Source organism: Ostrinia nubilalis, chromosome 26, assembly GCF_963855985.1.
Source record: "Ostrinia nubilalis chromosome 26, ilOstNubi1.1, whole genome shotgun sequence".
In the NCBI taxonomy this organism is placed as follows: domain Eukaryota; kingdom Metazoa; phylum Arthropoda; class Insecta; order Lepidoptera; family Crambidae; genus Ostrinia; species Ostrinia nubilalis.
The window spans coordinates 3,849,937-3,870,000 of NC_087113.1; the positions used below are offsets into that span (position 1 = coordinate 3,849,937).

The window sequence follows — 20,064 nt, forward strand, 5'->3', positions numbered from 1 at the left end:
AGAAAAGGTGGGACTGAGAGAACTGATTTGGTTTCTAAGGGCAGTGTGAAATAAAGAACAATATTGAATAAAAATCTTTATTAAGCTTATAACAAATAAAATCTAAGCATTCCCAACATACTTATGGTATCTTTTATACATAGTGTACATGTTAGTCATGGTCATTTGTCCTGGGCTTCCAGTTAGGGCTCGCCTCAGGAACGCCATGGCATGCGCCGTGTCCGATGCTTGTATGAGCAGGGAGACCGAGTTTTCTAGATGTTGGCGGACTGTTCTAGAAGGAACGCAGCGTTCTATAGCAGAACACAGGTCGCCGACGGTGTACGCTGCTATTTTGGATACGTGAGTTTTCCTCTTGCAGATCGCTTGGGTCAATCTGTGGAAAAAAAAGAAAATACATAAGTATATTGTAAGTATTTGTATTTATATTAGGTAATTTTAGGGTTTTACATGTCTACCTATTACCTAAGGCTGGTTTTAGTGACACGCGGACTGTCAGTGCGGATCGCTCCACACAGCCGATCAGTATGAACTGCTAGGGATCGAGCGGTTCCTCCGGACCGCATTACTCTAAAACGCTCCCTAAAAGTTCATACAGATTGGCCGTGCGGAGCGGGTTCGCACCGGACGGTCCGCGTGACATTAAAACCAGCCTAAGTATTTTTTTTAGTGGTAAGTATATCACTACTTGAGTGAGTGCACAAAGGACTTACTGACCCCAGGGGTTGCCGTATTTCAATGAGAGCAAAATTTCAGTTTTATTGTGTAGAAGAAGTTTTTCTATTCCCTTTTTCTGCAGGATATCCCAAAAATAGTTATCTTTTCTTTAAAACTTTTTTAAAATAATCATAACTCGAAAACTATCGACTATCGAAAAAATCGCGGTACATACATGATGCATGAGGGTGATTCGGTTAACCCTATCGGCCTAATGATTATCTTTGTCTAGGCTTTGGCTTGACACTATTTTGTGGGATACAGCTCTATTTACATCGTTTCATCCACAAAGACGCGCCCCACCAATTTTTGGTCTCGGTCGCGCGGGGTGCGGGGAGTTTGATCCGAGCAATCCGAGCGTCATTATTGTAGTGTGCGTGTGCACTCATGGGCCGATAACAATCAAACATTCGCGGAAGAATGGTGGAGCGCGTCTTCGTGGATGACACGATCTATACATACTTCTATCCCGATATCGACTTTAGGGGATCTAAAGGGACCTTTGCCCAGCCCAGATAAAGCCTGGTCCGCGAGCACGTAGAATTCTGTCCAATGATCCCAAGCTACCCATCCTTATCGCTCGCGCGTAATTATGTTGCTGTCGCGCTCGCACACTCACTGCGGGCGCCCGTCGCACAGTCGCGACAGCAATATAATTACGCGCGAGCGATAAGGATAGGTAGCTTGGGGTCATTGGACAAAATTCTACGTGCTCACGGACCAGGCTTTAGACTAGGTTATAAAACAAATGTACATACTTCTCAAGCGAGTGCGCGAGCGGTCCAAGCGAAAGCTGCGCCGGCGATTCCGCGGCGCATAGGCGGACGCCCAGCGAACGGTAGCACTGCATGAAGCATGGCCACCTGGGAATTAGAAAAGACATAAATAAGTATCCTTGATTTCACCCTGGACTACTATTGAGTATTTATTTATTTATTACATATAAATTTAACCGTTACATCTTTCATTAAATAGTGTCTTAAATCCTCTTGAGGTTTGTCCAGACACTATTGTTCTCTATACGTATATGTATGTGATCATGCTTCTGCATGAAACTCTCCTGTATGAAACAAACTGAAGAACTGAATGCAACATCAAATTCTCAAATACTTTTAAATAAAAAATAATAAGTAGATTGCTGTACCCAACCGGGTGTGCATAGTTACATAAAGTTACCTAGTTTTAAGTTTCTTAGTGTACAATGTATTTTATTGCAAAAAATAAATAAATAAAAAAGAGTCCACCTGAATATAGTGTAAAGTGGTACATATTTATTGAATCTAAAGGAACTTGAAGTCATCTATCTTTCGTTAACATTACTTAAACAAAAAAAAACGGTTTGACATAGTTTTAATGCCAAAATTGAAACTGAAATAGCAAAATTAATAAAATATAAACAGTGAAATCACCTCGTTTTATTTATCAGAACGAAACTTAGAGGAAAAAGCATTAATATAGAAGAACGGGACTATTCCCACCTCTCGTTCCCACCGCTGCAACTCCTGTGTAGCCAGGATCTACAGCTTGACCGCCAATAAAAACCCAACCAGTGAAGGTCAAGTTTGTCCCGGGGGAAAGTTAAACTGTCATTGGACCCGCAACCAAATTAATCAGAAGAACATAGGAGGAGTTTGAAGTTAAGTTCTTAATTTAGAAGAAGTCTTCATACCTGTCTTCCAACAGCTCTTCTCTCGACACCAGCAATCCGTTCAGCACAGCTATGGACCCCTCGAACAGCCGGTGGAACCCTGCCCAAGGCACGCTCAGGCTTAGCACGTGGTCTACACAGTGCAGCAACTCAAATATGGCGTCGAGGGATTTGTAGTCCAACGACACCTGGAATGAGAAAGATGGAATTAGCATTGAAAATGTTCTTAAACTTAAATGATTCTTATACTTTAACTACTCATTTGGCACTTATTTTTTAGAAAGTATCTAAGAGGTACTGGCATCATAAAATAATAGATAGCTTTTTTTGGAAGGTTTAAAATATATCGTAACGAGGGAAACTCCATAAGAATATGTCTGATCTGAAATCTCGTAATACTGGCAGATTTTTTCCTTCAATCTCACACGATCTTTAATAGTTCATAATAAATAAATTTTTTTTTTATACTTATTGAATTCTAATTGGATTTTAAAGTTGGATAACTTTAACAATCTAGCTAATGAGAAAAATAATCACTATTTCCAATCTAATTAGATTTTAGAGCTATACTCCTTTTTCTATTAGTAACTTCTTATTAATAGTTCTCAGCATTTAGAAATTATTATCAATATTACCTTTTTAGCAGACAACGCAGCCTCAGAAAGAATTTCCAAATAAATATTTATCATTTCACAAATCTTGTCATCTACTTTCACAGTTTTAAGCACAGCATCTTCATTTTGGAATTCCACTGTCATCTTCTTTTTCTTACTTTTGATGACTACCCCACTTTGATCAGCATCGTAATGTTGTTGTATGTAACTTTTCAAATTTCTACTAATTTGGTAGATTGACTTCGATATGGCAACACATTTTGGTCCCACTATGTTCGCTTTTAAGATCTGTACCCACAAATATTTGGATACTTTGTGGGATGTTAAAATGGTTTTGATCTGTTCTTCGTTCTTCAGAAGTTTTGAAGGATTCTGGAAAATGCAATCGTAAGATGTTAAGCGCAATAATATAAATAGCTTTAGGGAGTAAATCTTAGAAATAAATATCGTAACGAGATTCACTTGTCACAAATAAACAAAAAAGAGCAGGCTTACGTAGTAAGCGTTAAATAGTTGGTACGTGCAAAAGTGACCAAAAAGATGACAACACAAGCTTATTCCATTGTACAGTCACGGAATGAAAAGGTTCGTCAGTTTTCAAATTGATTCCTTCAACGAATCGCGAGCACATATTACTTTTTGAAACTATGTTACAGAATAATCTCGAGTTAGAGAAAATAATCTTTAACTGTTCGTCAGTAAAGTTCAAAATTATTCAGATCAAAGTTGTTTGACGATTTATCTTGTCAAGAAGATTATTATGATTGATAAACTAAAACCTTCTTGTTGGTTCAAACTGCCATTATTTTTTCTATTAAATAAAAAAAAACTATTGTCAATTGGTCAATGTCATCATTGCATTGCACATGTGATAGAAAAATAAACAAGCAAAACCTTATTCGTTAGCAAACGTCATATTTATTTAAATGTTAGCAGCACTGTTTCTTGCACTGTTATGTTGGCAGGTTTGACTCTTACAGTACCTAGTGCAAGCGAAATCCGACACTAAGGTGACGAACCTTTTCATTCCGCGACTGTACAAAGACGTGTTGCGAAATTTTTGGTCACTTTGGGTGTTACGAACTATTTGACAGACTGTACTTTGAAGTATGCCATCTAAGGAATATTTACAACCCGATCGAGCTCACTGCGCACCCAGCTGGAATGCGACTCCCTCCCACTGCACACCTCGTCCATGTGACGTCACGGTCGCCAGGTGCGCAGTAACTCAACCGGTTATAATTAAAAAAGAAGAGACTGTCAAAAGCTTTCAAAAATTCATTACTTATATTGTAAATAAACTAAAAGAATTTAACAACCTTTGCATTTATTGTTAACATTATGCTAAAGCCTCGCGCGTAATAGACATGTTGACACCACCAATCAATTGACGTACTTTTTAAAACTGTCAAAACGAAACTCTCCCATAGATTTTGTATGGCACTACAAGCAAGTGACGTCACTATTTTTTCAACTCAAACTACTTTTTTCAATCATAATGCGAACAAAAATCGCAATTTACAGGTAATTTAAAATTAATTAAGTTTTTAAATCAGAATGAAGGGTCTTTTTAAAAATGTTGTAGTTTTGAATTATTGCGGTATGGTGTCAAACTGTCTATTATGTTGCTGTCGCGCTCGCACACTCGCAAAGTTGCGACAGACATAATTACGCGCGAGCGATAAGAATGGGTAGCTTAAGGGTCATTGGACAAAATTCTACGTGCTCACAGACCAGACTATACTAACCTCATACTGTGCCAACTTATTCAAATCGCCCACAAAATTCACTGTAAATACTTCCACGGACACTAACTCACAAATGTATCTCAAATTCACTGATATATCTTCCAAAAATGCAACGTTGACGTGTGTCGACGAATCCTGACTTAGTACCATAGACAACCTAGTTTTTATGCTGTTCCAGATCTGCAGAAACAGTTTGTCTTTGGTCTGGAAGATGTCGTGAGCTTCTAGTTTTTTTATGTAGCGCAAAACGACGTTTAGAAGTTGTATCGAAGATTCAACGTGTTGATGTTTTGAATCAGGATTTTGGAGCGCATTTATCTGTAAATTAAATTATATTTAGATTGGGATTAAACTAATATTATCGTATAGTCTGGTCCGTGAGCACGTAGAATTTTGTCCAATAACCCATAGCTATCCACCCTTATCGCTCGCGCGTAATTATGTTGCTATCGCGCTCGCACACTCACTGCGGGCACCCGTCGCACAGTCGCGACAGCAATATAATTACGCGCGAGCGATAAGGATGGGTAGCTAGGGGTCATTGGACAAAATTCTACGTGCTCATGGACCGGGCTTTAGTAAAATACTTAAATGCATGTCACTTAACATCAGAGGGCTTAGTGTGAGTTTACATCAAACGCGTAAAAAAATACATTTAATGTATGACGGATTGTACAGCGCCCCTAGCGGAAACTTTCAAGAATTACACTTTTCATATATTTTTTTAACGCGCCCACTTTCACTTCACACCGTTTGATGTAAACTCATACTCAGCCCTCTGGTGTGATTGCAGTCAAGTACCTGCTTTAATATTAAATTCTGCATAAAAAAGGAAATAATATAACTTTATACTTACAGCATTTTGCACAAAGAACTCCAATCCTGGCCACAAATAATCCAAATTCTTCATTTCTTCCTTATCTGTTGTCTCACAGTACTTCGATAGTGTGAGCGAGTACGCTGCAATCGCATTCAGTGTCGCTGCAGTGTTCTCAGAAACTACCACGCTCTCATCAATGTTGCCAGTTTTATCCATAGAAATATTACTAATGTCATTAAAATTTATATTTTTAAAACATTCCAGAAGAGATTTGTGGATTTTCTCTTGAAAGTCTGCTAGGATCGTTCTTGGCGCGCTTTGTTTGAAAATTCGTTTTTGTTTGACGAGAGATGGCAATAAAGCACAGCTTATTTGGAACGCGGGATCACTAAAGAATTCTATGCCTTTGTCTGAGGATTTTGATTGTTTCTTCAGAAGTAACTCCACAATTTTTGTTATAATTTCTTTCTCCATACGCACCCTTTTTACAGCAGAATCTACAAGACTTTTTATCACACACATGTTATTCGACACTTTGATTTTCAATGTCAGCAAATCTAACAAAAGTCTGTCTTTGAATGAAAATATGTAGTCGACTGGGAACATTTTGTACAAATCTGGTGAACATTCGCTCAACTCGAATATACTTTGCAATAAATGGTCTATGCTTCGCCTTAGCTTTTTCTGCTTTTTCTGAGCGTTATTTTTTGCTGCCAGCAACATTAATAATGTTACCAATTGGTACGATTCTTCTAAATAGTAGATTTTTAAATGTTTTAAGATCTCTACGCAATTTGGAAGGGTGTTTTCATCATTGCATTCTCCTGATATTGTTAGTTGATTGAAAAACTCCTTCATGTCTCTTTCTTTTGCGAATGAACCCATATCAAAGTCAGTTTTGTTCAGGACTTTGGTTAAATCTTCTGTATTATCAAAACATTTGCACATTTGTTTCACAGTTTCTACAACTAAAGCATTCATTAATGGCCTGCTATTTGAAACGGTTTCATTATTGAATATTTCAAAATCTGAATTTTTCAACGATAACTTCACAACAATTTTGGCTACTTGTTTTGCTTGATTCTTGTCCAAATTGCTAAATAGAACTTTTGAAATGTATTCACTGGTTTCACAATTTGGTAGATTTTTGGAGAGTTGTTTGATTAGGTGGGTTTTGGTCGGTAATATTAATTCTTGGCTGGTCTCAGCATTTCTTTGCACTGTTTGTATGACCATGGTTTTGATGAGAAGTAGTTCTTCCTGAAATAATAAGCAAAGTAATTTTTCTAAAAACATTCAAATACCTTTTATGCTCCAAACTAAGCAAACTCAATCTTTAAACTTAGAAAATACCTATTGTATTATTATTATCAGTTTGACCCTAAGGTTAACTGGAGGAGAATGCCGAATGGCATTAAGTTCGCTTTATGTATTATGATTTATGTGCATATAAGTTTTACATTAATCAATACTTAGCGGAACAAGAAAATAAGCATTAAGTAGATGTGATAAATAAGATTCATTTTTATATGAGTTTGATTTCAAGCTTTTTATTATGTGCTATATTTTTAGGCTGGGTTGCTGCACCATCTTACTTTAACTTTAATAAACGTTAAAAGTCTGTCAAACTCCATACAAAAACAACGGTTATGGTTATATTTAGAGTTAAAGTAAGGTGGTACAACTCAGCCTCAAGGACGAAAGCACACTTATCAACCCGGAAACGGATCGTAACCGTATCCACTCGAGGCGGTCAGTATTCTTTGTATGAAAATCCGTACTGCAACGCACACGTCTTATCCGCACCGTAACGTGAACGCCTCGCCTCGCAGCGAAAGGCGATACTGTGTTGATCCCTTTCCGGATTGATAAGTTTTTTTTTGTCCACAACGAGGAAGCTCTTGGCCTGTATCTCACTGGATGGTAAGTGATGATCAGGCCGAAAGTGGAAGCGAGCTTCACCCGGAATCCTCAACCACGGAGGAACTGACTATCTTACTTAACTGCCTGAACACAACAATGCTGTTAACTTTGTTGTTATGGCGACAGACTTAGGTAAGATGGTGGTAGCTAGCCAGGCGAACATAGAACAAGCCCTACCACCAACCAAACTGAACAGAAAAATCTACCCCCACTGGGAATCGAACCCGAGACCTCTGCGTCTGAAGCAGGTGTTCTTACCACCAAACCACAGAGGCGGTTAAAAATGTGCTATGATCTTTAGTAATGTAATAATTAACTTACCAATAGCAATGTTCCTTCATCATCTACATTCGAAGAAAGAACTGTCCACTGCTCTGCATTTAAACAAGGCAGCATAGCAGATAAGTTAAACACCTCATTTGTGAAGTCTGATAGTTCAGTTTTGACATTGCTATACTTTATGTTGAACAGCTTCAATTGGGAGCAAGATATGCACAGTTTTAGAAATGATTGCGTTAGTTGTGGCTCCTAAAAATAGTATTAAAAGGAAGTTTTAGTGTAAATTGTTATGATGAGATAAACAGATATTTTATTTAGCATCTTTAGATAACTTTCGCATTTATAGTGCCTATTTAACAAATCAATGAATATTTACAGAGATAAAGCGCGCCATAACTCAAAAGTGGAGCCTCGTGACGTCACTGCGTGCAACACCGCGTGACGTCACGCGGAACTTTAACGCAATTCTTTTTGATAATGACGGGAACATTTATTTTTTTAAGAAACTACCCTATTATACTTACATTATTAAATTCAAGAACACATTCTCCAAATCTTTTTAAAATATCAGTTTCGAAATGTTTGAACGCCGCCCAGAAATCTTGCGCGATATTCAGCGGCACAGTGTGGTCCGCCATCTTGTTGTGTCGCAAGAAGCTGCACAAAATGGCCGACATGACTTCCGTGAGCGTTATAGTTGATGGACCTGGAAGCAGTTGGCAAAGTTTAGACATCTAAATCAGTTGAATGTTTTACTTGGATTCTTAGTTTTTAATTTTTAGTTACAGTTGAGTTGAGGCTTGTGCCCCACAGTGGGCATACATAATAGGATTTATCATTACTTATCAGGAGAAGTGTTGGGCAAACGAATTTTTTTACAGCATTTGACAGCGGCGGCGACGTGGAAATAATCTGATTGGTTATTTAAAACACTTTATTTAAAACACCGCTCCGCCTTGGTGGAGCCGAGCCTTAGTCTCCACTCCAGGAGTACAACTCTCTCTGATTTATTACTGCAACTGGCAAATGGAAGATTTGGCCCTTATATTCCACATGCTGGCTAAATGAGTAGTTTTATACTTATTTGGAGTACTTACTGATAGTTTTGTCTTCTAGTGTTGCCAAGCAATGGTCTTCAAAGTCTTTCTGTAGAGATGCTAGCAAATCTTTATTCTGCCTGAACATAAGTTCACAAGTTAACTTTCCATACAGTTCTATGCTTTCCTTGGGAAATACATCAGATCCATTTATAATTTTGTTCTTTGTTTTCTCATTTTCTGTGCCATTTCTTAGTTTCTGGATCAAATCTGTCTGCTCAGTGTTGCTAGCTTCTAAATGACTTTTTACCATTGGTAGAATTTGATTTACAAAAGTAGTGCCTCTGCTCAACTTAAACAATATTTCTAAAAGGCAGTTTAACATCTCTGTGTAAGATTCCAAGTTGCTTGTATTACTTTTTTTAGCTGTCATTATTGGTGGAAGAATTTCCTTCATTTTGGGTTCGATTAACGCTGGGTCCAATTTCAGAGCAGTTTTTATAATTTGGAAGGTAGCTTTGTCCGGTTTTTTGTCCATTTTCAACTGACCTAGCATGACTGCCTCCAGAAAAACAAGAAACGTCTTTTGCGTTTCAACTTTCGGTATTTTCACACCTAATGTGTCAGATAATCTAACGTTTATATCAACTTCATTCCTCAGGACAGTTTCAAGCATATTCAGGAAAATATTTCTTACAGTCTTTTCACTGTTCTCTTCAAACGCAATAGGGGTCATAGTCATAGCAGGAGTCAAATAATTTTGTTCCATCTTCAGAGAATTTGCAACCATAATGTAAAACGCAAAGATGAGCTGTGCTTCTGTGTAGTAACAGCTAACAAATATATCAATAAAATCAGTTAGAAACTTTTGATCATTCCCTTTGGGGAACGAAAAGAATGCATCCATGATTTTTATTACCGATTGTATGTTATCGCCTTTCTCAGCTAAGAGATCACTGATATTGTCTTTACGTACCAGAGTTTGAAGGTAACTTCCAAAGAAAGACTTTTTGTTCATCGGAAACAAAATACTTCCACAAACAGCGATAACTGTACTTCTGTCCGAGTCTAAATAACTAAAAATCGTTTGTAAGTTTTGTTCGTCTAGGAGTTTTAGAATAAATTCAAGTTTCTTTTTCGACTCCTTGTAAAACTTCACAATGTTGTTGAAAACTCTTTGACTCAGTAATAAACTGGATTCAGAATCTTCTACCTTGAAATACTCTAATAGAGTCATGGCAATGCTCAGCCACTCTTCTGTGTGGAAACCAAGCTGGGACGATAACTTTGGGTTCTCCAAAAATGACAGTAGACTTTGCACATCTTCCTTTTGTATGGGATTGCAATTGAAGTATTGCGATACAATCTGGAAAAAATAATAATTTAAAGTTTATGTGAATAAGTGTTAATCACTCTTTTGGAGTCAGCATGGAAATCATCAATCATAAAAAACTCATAACTCATTTATTTTTGCAAATAGGCTTTTTTGAAAGCACTTTTACACGTCCCAATATTAACCCTACCACTGCTTCGGGACAATAAATGGGCCAGTGCTGAGAAGAAGCCATCTCTCCTTCAAATCACTTGGTTGACACTTCATTAAATTATTGTTGTAGTAATATTAAAGTGAAGAAAATCTTCCATATTGTTTTAACATGTAACCTATGTAAAGTGCAGTGAACAAGTGATTATTTTACAGTGGTCCTATATTTAAAGTTTTTAACTGCAAGAATAGACAAATGATTTTCAATGTAAATAAATTATAGGTACCTGTATTATTTTGCTTTTTAGTTCACTGGTGACATCATCAACTACATTTAGCCAGTCTATTACATTTCTTAGGTCTTCTCGGCTGAGTTCATTTTTCTGCATCAACATGTGGAGCCAATCGGCTACAATACGCTCCTTCGGTGCTGACGGGAAGTGATGGGACTTTATCAAGTTTCTAGCGAGACACAGCCGCTTGGGCAGAGGTGTTTCGTGGTCATCCAAGCGACGTTTGAGTTCTGAAAAATTATACACCAAAATTTTTGTCAGTCCAAAAAGACAGAACCATTGACCAGCATGTGATTTTTTAAATTACTTCCAGATTGCCTAGGCTAAGTGAATGAGAAAAGGAAGTTCGTATTCGTCAAATTATTTAGCACAGTATTTCAATATTACTTTATAAATATCTTAGAACTCGGTATTTTCACTTATAGGTTAGGTTACAAGAACATGTGTAATATTGTACTATTTATTGAACGCTCACCATTTAAAGGATTTAAAGACATCTTAAATGTTTTATAAAACTTATTACAAACTAAAACACAAGGAATTAATGGTCAAAATATGAAAAAATCACACAATAATCACATCACATCACATGGTGTTTGTTGTTAATACGCGTTTTGTTTATCTGTCATCAATGACATTTGAATTTCTGCGAGAATTACACAGATTTGGATTTTGCATTTGTTAGACTTAATGTGTATGCTTTTCAATTTAATTTCATAGAAAACTTAATAAATTTATTAAGAGTACATTTATTTACTTTTATTAGTGAAGAAAATAAATTAAATAATTTTCTTCAAATAAGCACAATAAGGAACTAAACGCAATTGACAGCTGTATGTTGCCATATAAATAAATATTTATACACTTGTGTGCAATTTGCATACCTTTTTGGGTGCAACAATTTTGCTTTAATTCGATTTGCATTGTTCATCTGGATCAATAAACAATTTTTCTTTGTTTCTTTCTTTCAAATAATTATTACGAGTGACCCAAAAAGACCTTGTCAAACTTGAGGAGAAGATAGTCAATGTCTTAGAAAAAGTATCGCCGTTTCAGAGATATGGTTTCTTTGAATTTTTTTTAAATCCCCTTTCTGGGCCCTTCTTATGACCTTTTACCTCTAATCTCAGTGTGACGTGCTAGCTTTGGGACACCCTAATGACAAAGCAAGGGAAACAGCGACAAATCGACAAATAGTAGGTAAGTATTTGTCGCTTGTTTCCTTTTTTCATTTTGTCACTCTCACCCACTTCTGGCCAGCGTGGGTAGTGTAGGTTCTTTATGAGACTCAACGATTACTTATGATGATGTTACGTTTTTACAACATGAATTGATTGGGCCGACGGGTTAGGTAACATCTTCTGGAGCACGGAATCTTTAAATTCTTTTTCAGAAAGCAGGTTGATTCAAGCCTGCAATATTTTGTTATTACAACATGATTAAATTATTGTTTTCAAGACAATTATAAATTAAGCAAATTAAGTAGGTAAGCTTATTTCTTTCTATATGTGAACGACGGCATATCAAACGAAACTAAACTCTGTAACATCTTACATAGGAAAATGTAGAGCCCACTTACCTACCTACTTTTGTCGACTGTACCTAGTCCTACTTCAATTTCAATAATCATAACAATGTAATAAGTATTTTACCTACAAATAATTCAATGTTTCTCATAGATTTTGAATTGTATTCCCAAAAAAGCAGCGACAGCGAAATGTAAAACCTGAAATATGTTTGCTTTGATTTCATACAACCTTGCTTAAGCAAACGCAGCGGCCTTCTTTATAGATTCAGGGTCGATTGATGCTCAAGGTTCCTCTGAAACTGAAATTCTGAATTTATAAATTGTAAGATGAATTTCAGAGATAAACATAGTACAAGAAAAAAAGTAGGTACTACCTACTTCAATAAATTAGCTGAGGCGCCAGCCAAAACATGTTTTATCTTATACTCCAATCTGTCGCGCCTATAAAGAACCCGAGCTTACACAAAATAAAAAGCTCTTGCATGTAAATTACACGAGGTTTCAGGGGAAACATTTTAAGCAACCATAAAATAACACATCAATGAATGGGCCCAATATGTTCATTCATAAAAAACATCTGCCATTTTGAGAAGGTTATAAAATGAAATGAAGGCTCATGGCCGCAGCCCGAGCCATGAAATAGGCCAAGGAGAAGGCTGCGCGTGCGCGAAAGAATTGATTTTCCCACACATGACGTCACAAGATGTCCGCGGCGCGGAGACGCTCAGTATCAAATGTAAAATAAGTCAGAACCCCGGCTTACCCTAAAGACTAGTAGTTGAAAAGTTTATGCCAAAACCGGTGACTGATATAAAATAAAAATTCCTATAACATTTATGGTATAAAAGTTTTTGGGTCGTGTTTTTCCATTCAGTGTCGGACGGTAGCTAAGGCGACTGCGATGCTGTATCGTGTAGTTCAAAAGATTTTTCTGACTATGTTCGACACCAGAACGGCGATGTTGCTGAGATTCCTGTGTTTATGTAAGTCATTTTATCTTTCTTATTTTAAATACAACGTAATTTAGAAGATTTTTATGAAATACCTAACACTGGTTGCTTCGATTTGTCATTAACATTAGCAGATGATCCTTTATTCCAAATTAGTATCTGTAAAGTAGATACAAGTAAAGAAAGTCCATTTTGATTCAGTAAAAAGACAAATATAATCAGCTTGCTCATTAGTTTCCCTAATTAAAACTTTCAATAATAGTTTTTCATTTAATTTTTCTTCTTTCGTAAGGAAAATTCATTTGTGTAAGGAAAAATTAATTAAATACATTCAAGTATCAGTGTAAAAGCATAAGGGTGTCATTAGAAACGATTTTAATAGCAATTAATGGAAGGTGTATGTTTAACGTTAATTAAAATTTCATTTGAAGGACCCGAAACAATCTATTAGAGGTATAAAATGTCTGGGATCGGTTTTTATCAAATTACACATTACATTAGCTGTAATGGGTATGTGTGGGGATATCTGGTCAATTTATCGGTTATTTACATAAAATACTGGCTATCTGATGTTTATTGTATACGAATGTAGAGTTATTGCGACGTTAGTGCTATCTTTAATTATAATTAAACGCATCATTCATTTTAATATCATTATGGGATGAGACCTTGAATCAGTTGATACTGCATTGCGTAGGATGAGACATAGATAGTGTTTGGATGTTTTGGTTAAACAATAAATACGTGTAATTTACTTACAAATTAAATAATAAATTAAATAATAATAAATTAAATATTACTTATAAAATAACGTAATCGATCTAACAGCATTGCAAAAATATGTATGCGATTCGTCTCCTTGATTAATGATTTCTATGAGATTGTGAACAATGAATGAAGGAGACAGAAGGCTTTTGTCCCCTAAATAGCGTCGTTTCTTTGCTAGCTAAGGCGAAAATAGACCAATTATACCTATATTTACCCGAATGCGCCAGAAGGAGGGTTATGTTTTTTTTAAACATGACAACAGTTTTAAAGTTGGCAAGTGTCTTTTACAAAAATAGTAACATTTTTGTTTGTTTATCGATTTTTTAAAAATCTTATGGTTAGAGTTTAGAGTTTAGAGTCATTCCACCATTTCATAGATCGTAGTAAAGGGTCGTCCAATCAATGTAGAGTCGCAAGAAAAATAAGAATACCTACACTTCGAAAAACCCTATTTCCTGGCCTATATTTGTGAATAAATAACACCGAGATGAAAGAAGAACGCTTCTATTAATCCGTGAAAGAGGAGCGATTGTGTGTGCAGGGTTGCCAGCTTCTAAATCACCTTTTACAAAATTATTTTCTCAATGGACTGGATGAAGACTAACACCCGTATTCACAAACGATGCTTGCTTAAGTGAAGCAGCAAATCGAACGCACAGTTGAATAGAGCTCTGCGATTGATTCGTGTGTCACCCTGTGCGTCCACGCGCACTTTGAGACCTCATAGTAATGTTTGTGAATACGGGCGTACCTAATACCAAATTGAAAAACGAATAAAAATAATTGCACCACTTTTCATATTGGAAGAAGTTACGTACTTAAACTTTAATTAAACTTCTTATAAAAACGGTAACTGTTATGTTGAGAGAAGTGATTATTATTTAATACTTATACTGTGGTAATTGGTGACTACTCTAAATAAGTATTTATAATTTTGTATCTATTGTAAAGTTATTTTATACCTTAGAAAATTTAATTGACAATATTAAGCTAATGTATGCCCTTCATTATACATATATATTGGTAGCAATGTGTCATTGTAATTTTCAGACAAGGGAGCGACCGTAAGCGACATTTTACTTAAATGAAGTTCACCTACAATAATTTTAATTATAATTACACAAACGTCCGTTTTATTAATTACACAAAATCTTTAAACATAGCGCAAACATAATTAAAGTTATAAAAGAGATAGATATTATGTAATATTAGCAACACTACGAAATATTACAACAGTAAAAAGTTTTCAAAAAGAAACAATGATTTTGAACACAATAACTCAAAACCAGCCAGTTTGTTTTGGCAGCCAAAATTAATGTATTTTGGGGAGACAAAACTTGGCAACCCTAACAGTTCGGGCGGTAGTTGCGGATGCTAGAACGCCCCAGTTACTATGAATAATTGTAGTTGCAAACCTTTCCCCCCTCCCCCTATTTTCATTAAGCTGACCAGAATATAACAGCACTGCAAGCTGTCCGTAAAGATAACTAATACCTATACCTACATAGAGTTTTCTAGAACAGTGTAGGTACTGTACAGTTATTTCATGATTTACCTACCTTATTTTGAGTATAGGCTGACAAAGTGACGGAGTATCTTCTACTAATACCTATCAACAATTCAAATGTCATAATTTCTCGAAACCCTTAATTTTAGTCCTGAAACCCCCAATTACTTTTAAATTATCTGTACAATTTTGATTTAATGGCTTTGAAAGCTAAAAACAACCTATTCAATATAATTCTCAAGTCTATCATACGGAACTATTCTCACCTCTCGTTCCCACTGCTGTAACTCCTGTGTAGCCAGGATCTACAGCTTGATATAGCCAATAAAAACCCAACCATTGAAGGACAAGTTTGTCCCGGGGGAAAGTTAAACTGTCTTTGGACCCGCAACGAAATTAATCATAAGAACATAGGAGGAGTTCGAAGTTAAGGCACAGGTTAAGGTTCGACTTCCCTCCATTGATTGCAAAGCGGATGGCTTTTGAAATATATGTATTTGCTAAAGAGTGGAATTCCCTGCCACAGTGTCTGAAATCATAAATCAAAATAAAGACTTACTTATGTGTTTAAAAATTTAAAATAAAGGTTCAGTTTTTTCATGGAACCCTAAAGGTTAGTATTACCAAAAAACATTTAAAAGTTAACTACGCGAAATGTCACATCAGTAGCGTGCGGCAAGTTTTAATTCGCCGAAGAAAAACAATTTCGGAAGAAGATTAGGTTACTGTAATTGGATCTGTCCACGGAGTCTAACATTTAAAAGACAATTTGATACACCTACGATTACAGTGACGTCGAGGCAATTTAGATAACTTGCTTTAACGGTTAATTATAAGAAAGAATAAAAATAAAGAACGAAAAGTTAACAGTTATATTTTAAAAGATAAATAAACTTTTAGTTGTACACCACACAATATACATATACAAGTAGGAAAGAAATACAAAAGAGACGGTACAATTTAGGCAGTATTATCAGTATAAAGCTATCTCTCCCAGATAACTTACCCAGAGGATAGTTGCTTAAAATTAGTAAAAGGGAAGGCGGCGACCATTTCTACATTGGTATAACCTTTTAAAAAAGTAAAAGTTATTTTAATACGGTGGAACAATTTCCGTATTTTATAACTTTTTGGTCTCGTGCCTCTACATATTTAAAGTAACCGTAACGAAATATTTGAACCCAAAACATGGCAAGATTAGTATTGTATGTTCAGATTGTATCTTGTTCACTAAAACATTTAGAGCTAATAACCTTTTATTGCTTTATTACGCAAACCTTGTCGTAATGGTTATGTAATAATTGTTAGCGTTATTTTTGACTTTACCAGGAAAAATGTTGAGGTTTTTTCGTGAAAATACCCTCGTGACAGGAAGTTTCGTTGTCGATAGTGTTTGCTGGCCGATAAGGCCTGTTGGTGGCGAAGTAAAATGTTTGCTTTTATTTATGAAACCGCTTATTTTTTCATTGTAGAGTTTATTAATAGTCTGCTAAAATTCAGCCTATTTATTACGGACTCGTAGTCTGTAGAAATTATGTCCTTTGATAACGAAGTTTCTCTCGTAATGCAAAAGAACTGAAAATAACTCCACAGACTTTTGTAAGTTATTTTCAGTTTGGTAAGAATTTGGAAGCTAGCGAAAACCTGAGCGTGATATATTGTGTTTTTAAGCTGATTCACCAAATTTCTTTTGTCTGACTGATCACTCTAAACACCATCTTTGTCATTTTCCACAGAAATCCTTCCTTCATTTTGGAGCCAGACCTTTCTTGGGAGCGAAGCTTTTAGTTCAGATCTAAGTTACATTGTCTAGCTCTACAAATACTAAACTAAACCTAAACTTAGTAATGAACAGGAAACTATCCTCCATTTGCTTCTGGTTCCTACTAAATGTTTCAGACCCGATTATCCCGTTTCATTTATTATTTTATTTTATTTATTTCATTATTGAGCAATTACATATTTGATCCAAATAGCGTCCTAAATCCTCTTTAGGTTTGTCTAGACACTATTGTTCTCTATACAAATAAAAACAAACGTTTTAGTAAGTATAAGCATTCACAACACTTTCAGATATACAAAACCCATCAAAAACAATACTTGTCAAAAAAACCAAGTCTCGCAACTCAGTTGTTCTACGGTAAAAAGTTGTGAGATCCATGTAATACCAAGTCCAGGCCAGGAAATCTTTAACGTTTTACATAAATTATTGACTTGGCCATCGCACTAAATAATTTTATTTACACGTGTTTTCATGCGATGACCAAGTCAATATATTTATGTAAAACGTTAAAGATTTCCTGGCCTGGACTTGGTATTACATGGATCTCACAACTTTTTACCGTAGAACAACTGAGTTGCGAGACTTGGTTTTTTTGACAAGTATTGTTTTTGATGGGATCTCATTTCTTTTTGTATTTTGTAGACAGCAGTTATGTATCTAGAAAACTGGACCGAAATTGAAAAATTTTACTCGACTTGGCGGTTGCACTACCGTGCCCCCAAATATCATTTCTTTTTGTATTTTGTATACAGCAGTTATGTATCTAGAAAACTGGACCGAAATTGAAAAATTTTACTCGACTTGGCGGTTGCACTACCGTGCCCCCAAATATTTTAGTTTTTCCTTGATTCATACACCAAACACTACTTATATTCCAAATTTGAAGCTTCTAGGTCTGCTAGAAGTGCCTTAGAGTTTTGATGATCGGTGAGTCAGTGAGTCAGTGAGTCAGTGAGTCAGTGAGTCAGTGAGTCAGTGAGTCAGTGAGTCAGTGAGTCAGTCAGTGAGTGACAAAATTAAGTAACTTTGACCCGTTATAATTCTTAAACTACTGGTTCAAATTGAATGAAATTTTAAATATACCGTGTCTTTACAATGCCTGCATAGCTAATGAAAATTCAGCCTTCTAGTTTTATCCACAACGAAGTTACAGGCGGTCGAAAATGGCCTGAATTGCTTCGAGAAAAGGATGGTACGGCCGTGCCGCTTTTTTGCTCGACTTGGTGGGGGCACTGCCGTGCCCCCAGATATTATTTCAGCGAGTGCGCACTACGATGACGAAAGACTCGACGTTCGATCGCGATCGCAGACCAGTGGGAGTAATATTTTATGCTGTTTTTGTTTGGTGGTATTTCTGTTCTAAGTTCACCTTGCTACTACTACTTCTTCTTCTTCCTCGGTCCCTCACTGATGAGGATCGTGACCACAGATAGTGTTCCTCCACAGACTGCGGTCATAAGCTGTGTGGACCGCACGATGCAAACTTCCGCCCACCGTCTTCCTCACCGCGTCTGACCATCTCGTCGGTGCCCTGCCCCAAGCACGTCTGCCTTCCATTTGTCTATTTGCTACTACTAGTTTAACTCTCTCCGGGAAAGACTTGACTTTCACTGGTTGGGTTATTGGCGGTCAAGCTGTAGATCCTGGCTACTCAGGAGTCGCAGCGGTGGGAATAGTCTCGTGGCTAGCTCATACCAACCACCTCAACCACCATCATACCTAAGTCTGTGGCCATAATAATAATGTTAACAGCATTGTTGTGTTGCAGTTGGAAATGATAACCAGTTCTTCTGTGGTTGAGGATTCTGGGTGAAGCTCGCTTCCACCTTCACCCTGATCACTTTGCATCAGGCAAGAGCTTCCGTTGTGGTAAAAAAATGTACATTTCTATGACTGACTGTAATTATTCAATGATGATGATGATGATGACATCATTCTGACCTGCTTCCATGGCTTGGAAGGTCTCGTGACCTAAATTTTCTCCACAAACATTACAAAAGCCTATTCAGCCTATCCATTTAACGCACATTCTCTGGCTGAATTTCAATCGACCATCCCTTTGTGAGGTATGACGTGGCGAAAACGAAAAAGGGTTTGTTTAAGGTACAATGTGTTATACAGGGTGGAATTTTGTAATGCCACCTGGAGGGAAAGTACCCTTAATACTGTAGATAGAAAATTTTACTCAAAGAAAACATTACTTTATTTTTGAAAAGAAAGACAACTGCATTCAAAGATTTTCGAAATTTTTTCAAAAATTTACCACCATACCATACAATTTTCTGTAAATAATTACAATAATTTAAGATTTCATGCTTTTCCTTTCATTTGATTTATCAAGTTTGTTTGAGAGATTTCATCCTTATACTTAACCCTAACGATCGATGTAATAAAAATACAGAGTGTAATTTTTAACAGATTTTAGTTGGTTCAATTCCCGAGATAGCAAGCAAATTTTTGGAAATCGTTGAATGCAGTTCTATTTCTTTTCAAAAATAAAGGAATGTTTTCTTTGAGTAAAATTTTCTATCTACAGTATTAAGAGTACTTTCCCTTCAGGTGGCATTACAAAATTCCACCCTGTATACATTAGATTCTTCTCTGTAATGTAAAAAATACTGTAGTTTATGAGATGCGTCAAACATGGCTAAAGGCACTCTAAAGGTACGGTAACATGTTTTAAAAGAAAATAATAAGGTTGATTCAAGCTTCTTATAATTATTAAACTGGACAAAAAAGCTTACGGATTGAATAAGTGCAATTATCACCTTAATAGAAATCATCTTGGTAATGTGTCATCATCATTGTGAGAAACGAAACGTTTTCAGCTTCGGTCTTGCCCTCCCCTCTCCCCTCTCGCTCTGCGGTATACGCGTCGTTTGCTTAAAGATAATGTGATTGTTTGTAATGGTGTTAAAGGTAATAAAAAGCCGTACCACTAAATGTGGGTTTTATTGAAATACGTC

At 36.3% G+C, this 20,064-nt stretch overlaps 2 protein-coding genes across 2 annotated transcripts in view; one reads left to right on the top strand and one right to left on the bottom strand.

Moving 5' to 3' along the window:
• Window positions 1–63: 63 nt before the first annotated feature.
• LOC135084406 (uncharacterized) lies at window positions 64–11,059 on the bottom strand. The gene is made up of 11 exons (XM_063979181.1): window positions 11,038–11,059; window positions 10,557–10,792; window positions 8,847–10,152; window positions 8,274–8,455; window positions 7,792–7,998; window positions 5,584–6,807; window positions 4,728–5,045; window positions 3,001–3,351; window positions 2,387–2,553; window positions 1,476–1,580; window positions 64–376 (listed from the first exon to the last, which is right to left on the bottom strand). Exons 1-11 carry the CDS (start codon window positions 11,057–11,059, stop codon window positions 103–105), a joined length of 4,392 nt encoding a protein of 1,463 aa, XP_063835251.1. The 3' UTR covers window positions 64–102.
• Window positions 11,060–12,809: 1,750 nt separating this feature from the next.
• LOC135084473 (uncharacterized) overlaps window positions 12,810–20,064 on the top strand; it is a 35,533-nt gene continuing 28,278 nt past the window's right edge. The window contains exon 1 of the mRNA XM_063979257.1: window positions 12,810–13,073. Coding sequence (XP_063835327.1) covers window positions 12,992–13,073 — 82 coding nt within the window. The 5' untranslated portion in view covers window positions 12,810–12,991. The remainder of the gene's footprint in view (window positions 13,074–20,064) is intronic.

Coding starts and splice junctions, on each gene's coding strand:
- LOC135084406 (XM_063979181.1), bottom strand. CDS start 11,059: ATGTCTTTAAATCCTTTAAATG. Junction 6,808..7,791: donor ATGAAGGAACATTGCTATTG/GTAAGTTAATTA, acceptor TTATTATTTCAG/GAAGAACTACTTCTCATCAA. Junction 1,581..2,386: donor GAAGAGCTGTTGGAAGACAG/GTATGAAGACTT, acceptor TCTAATTCCCAG/GTGGCCATGCTTCATGCAGT.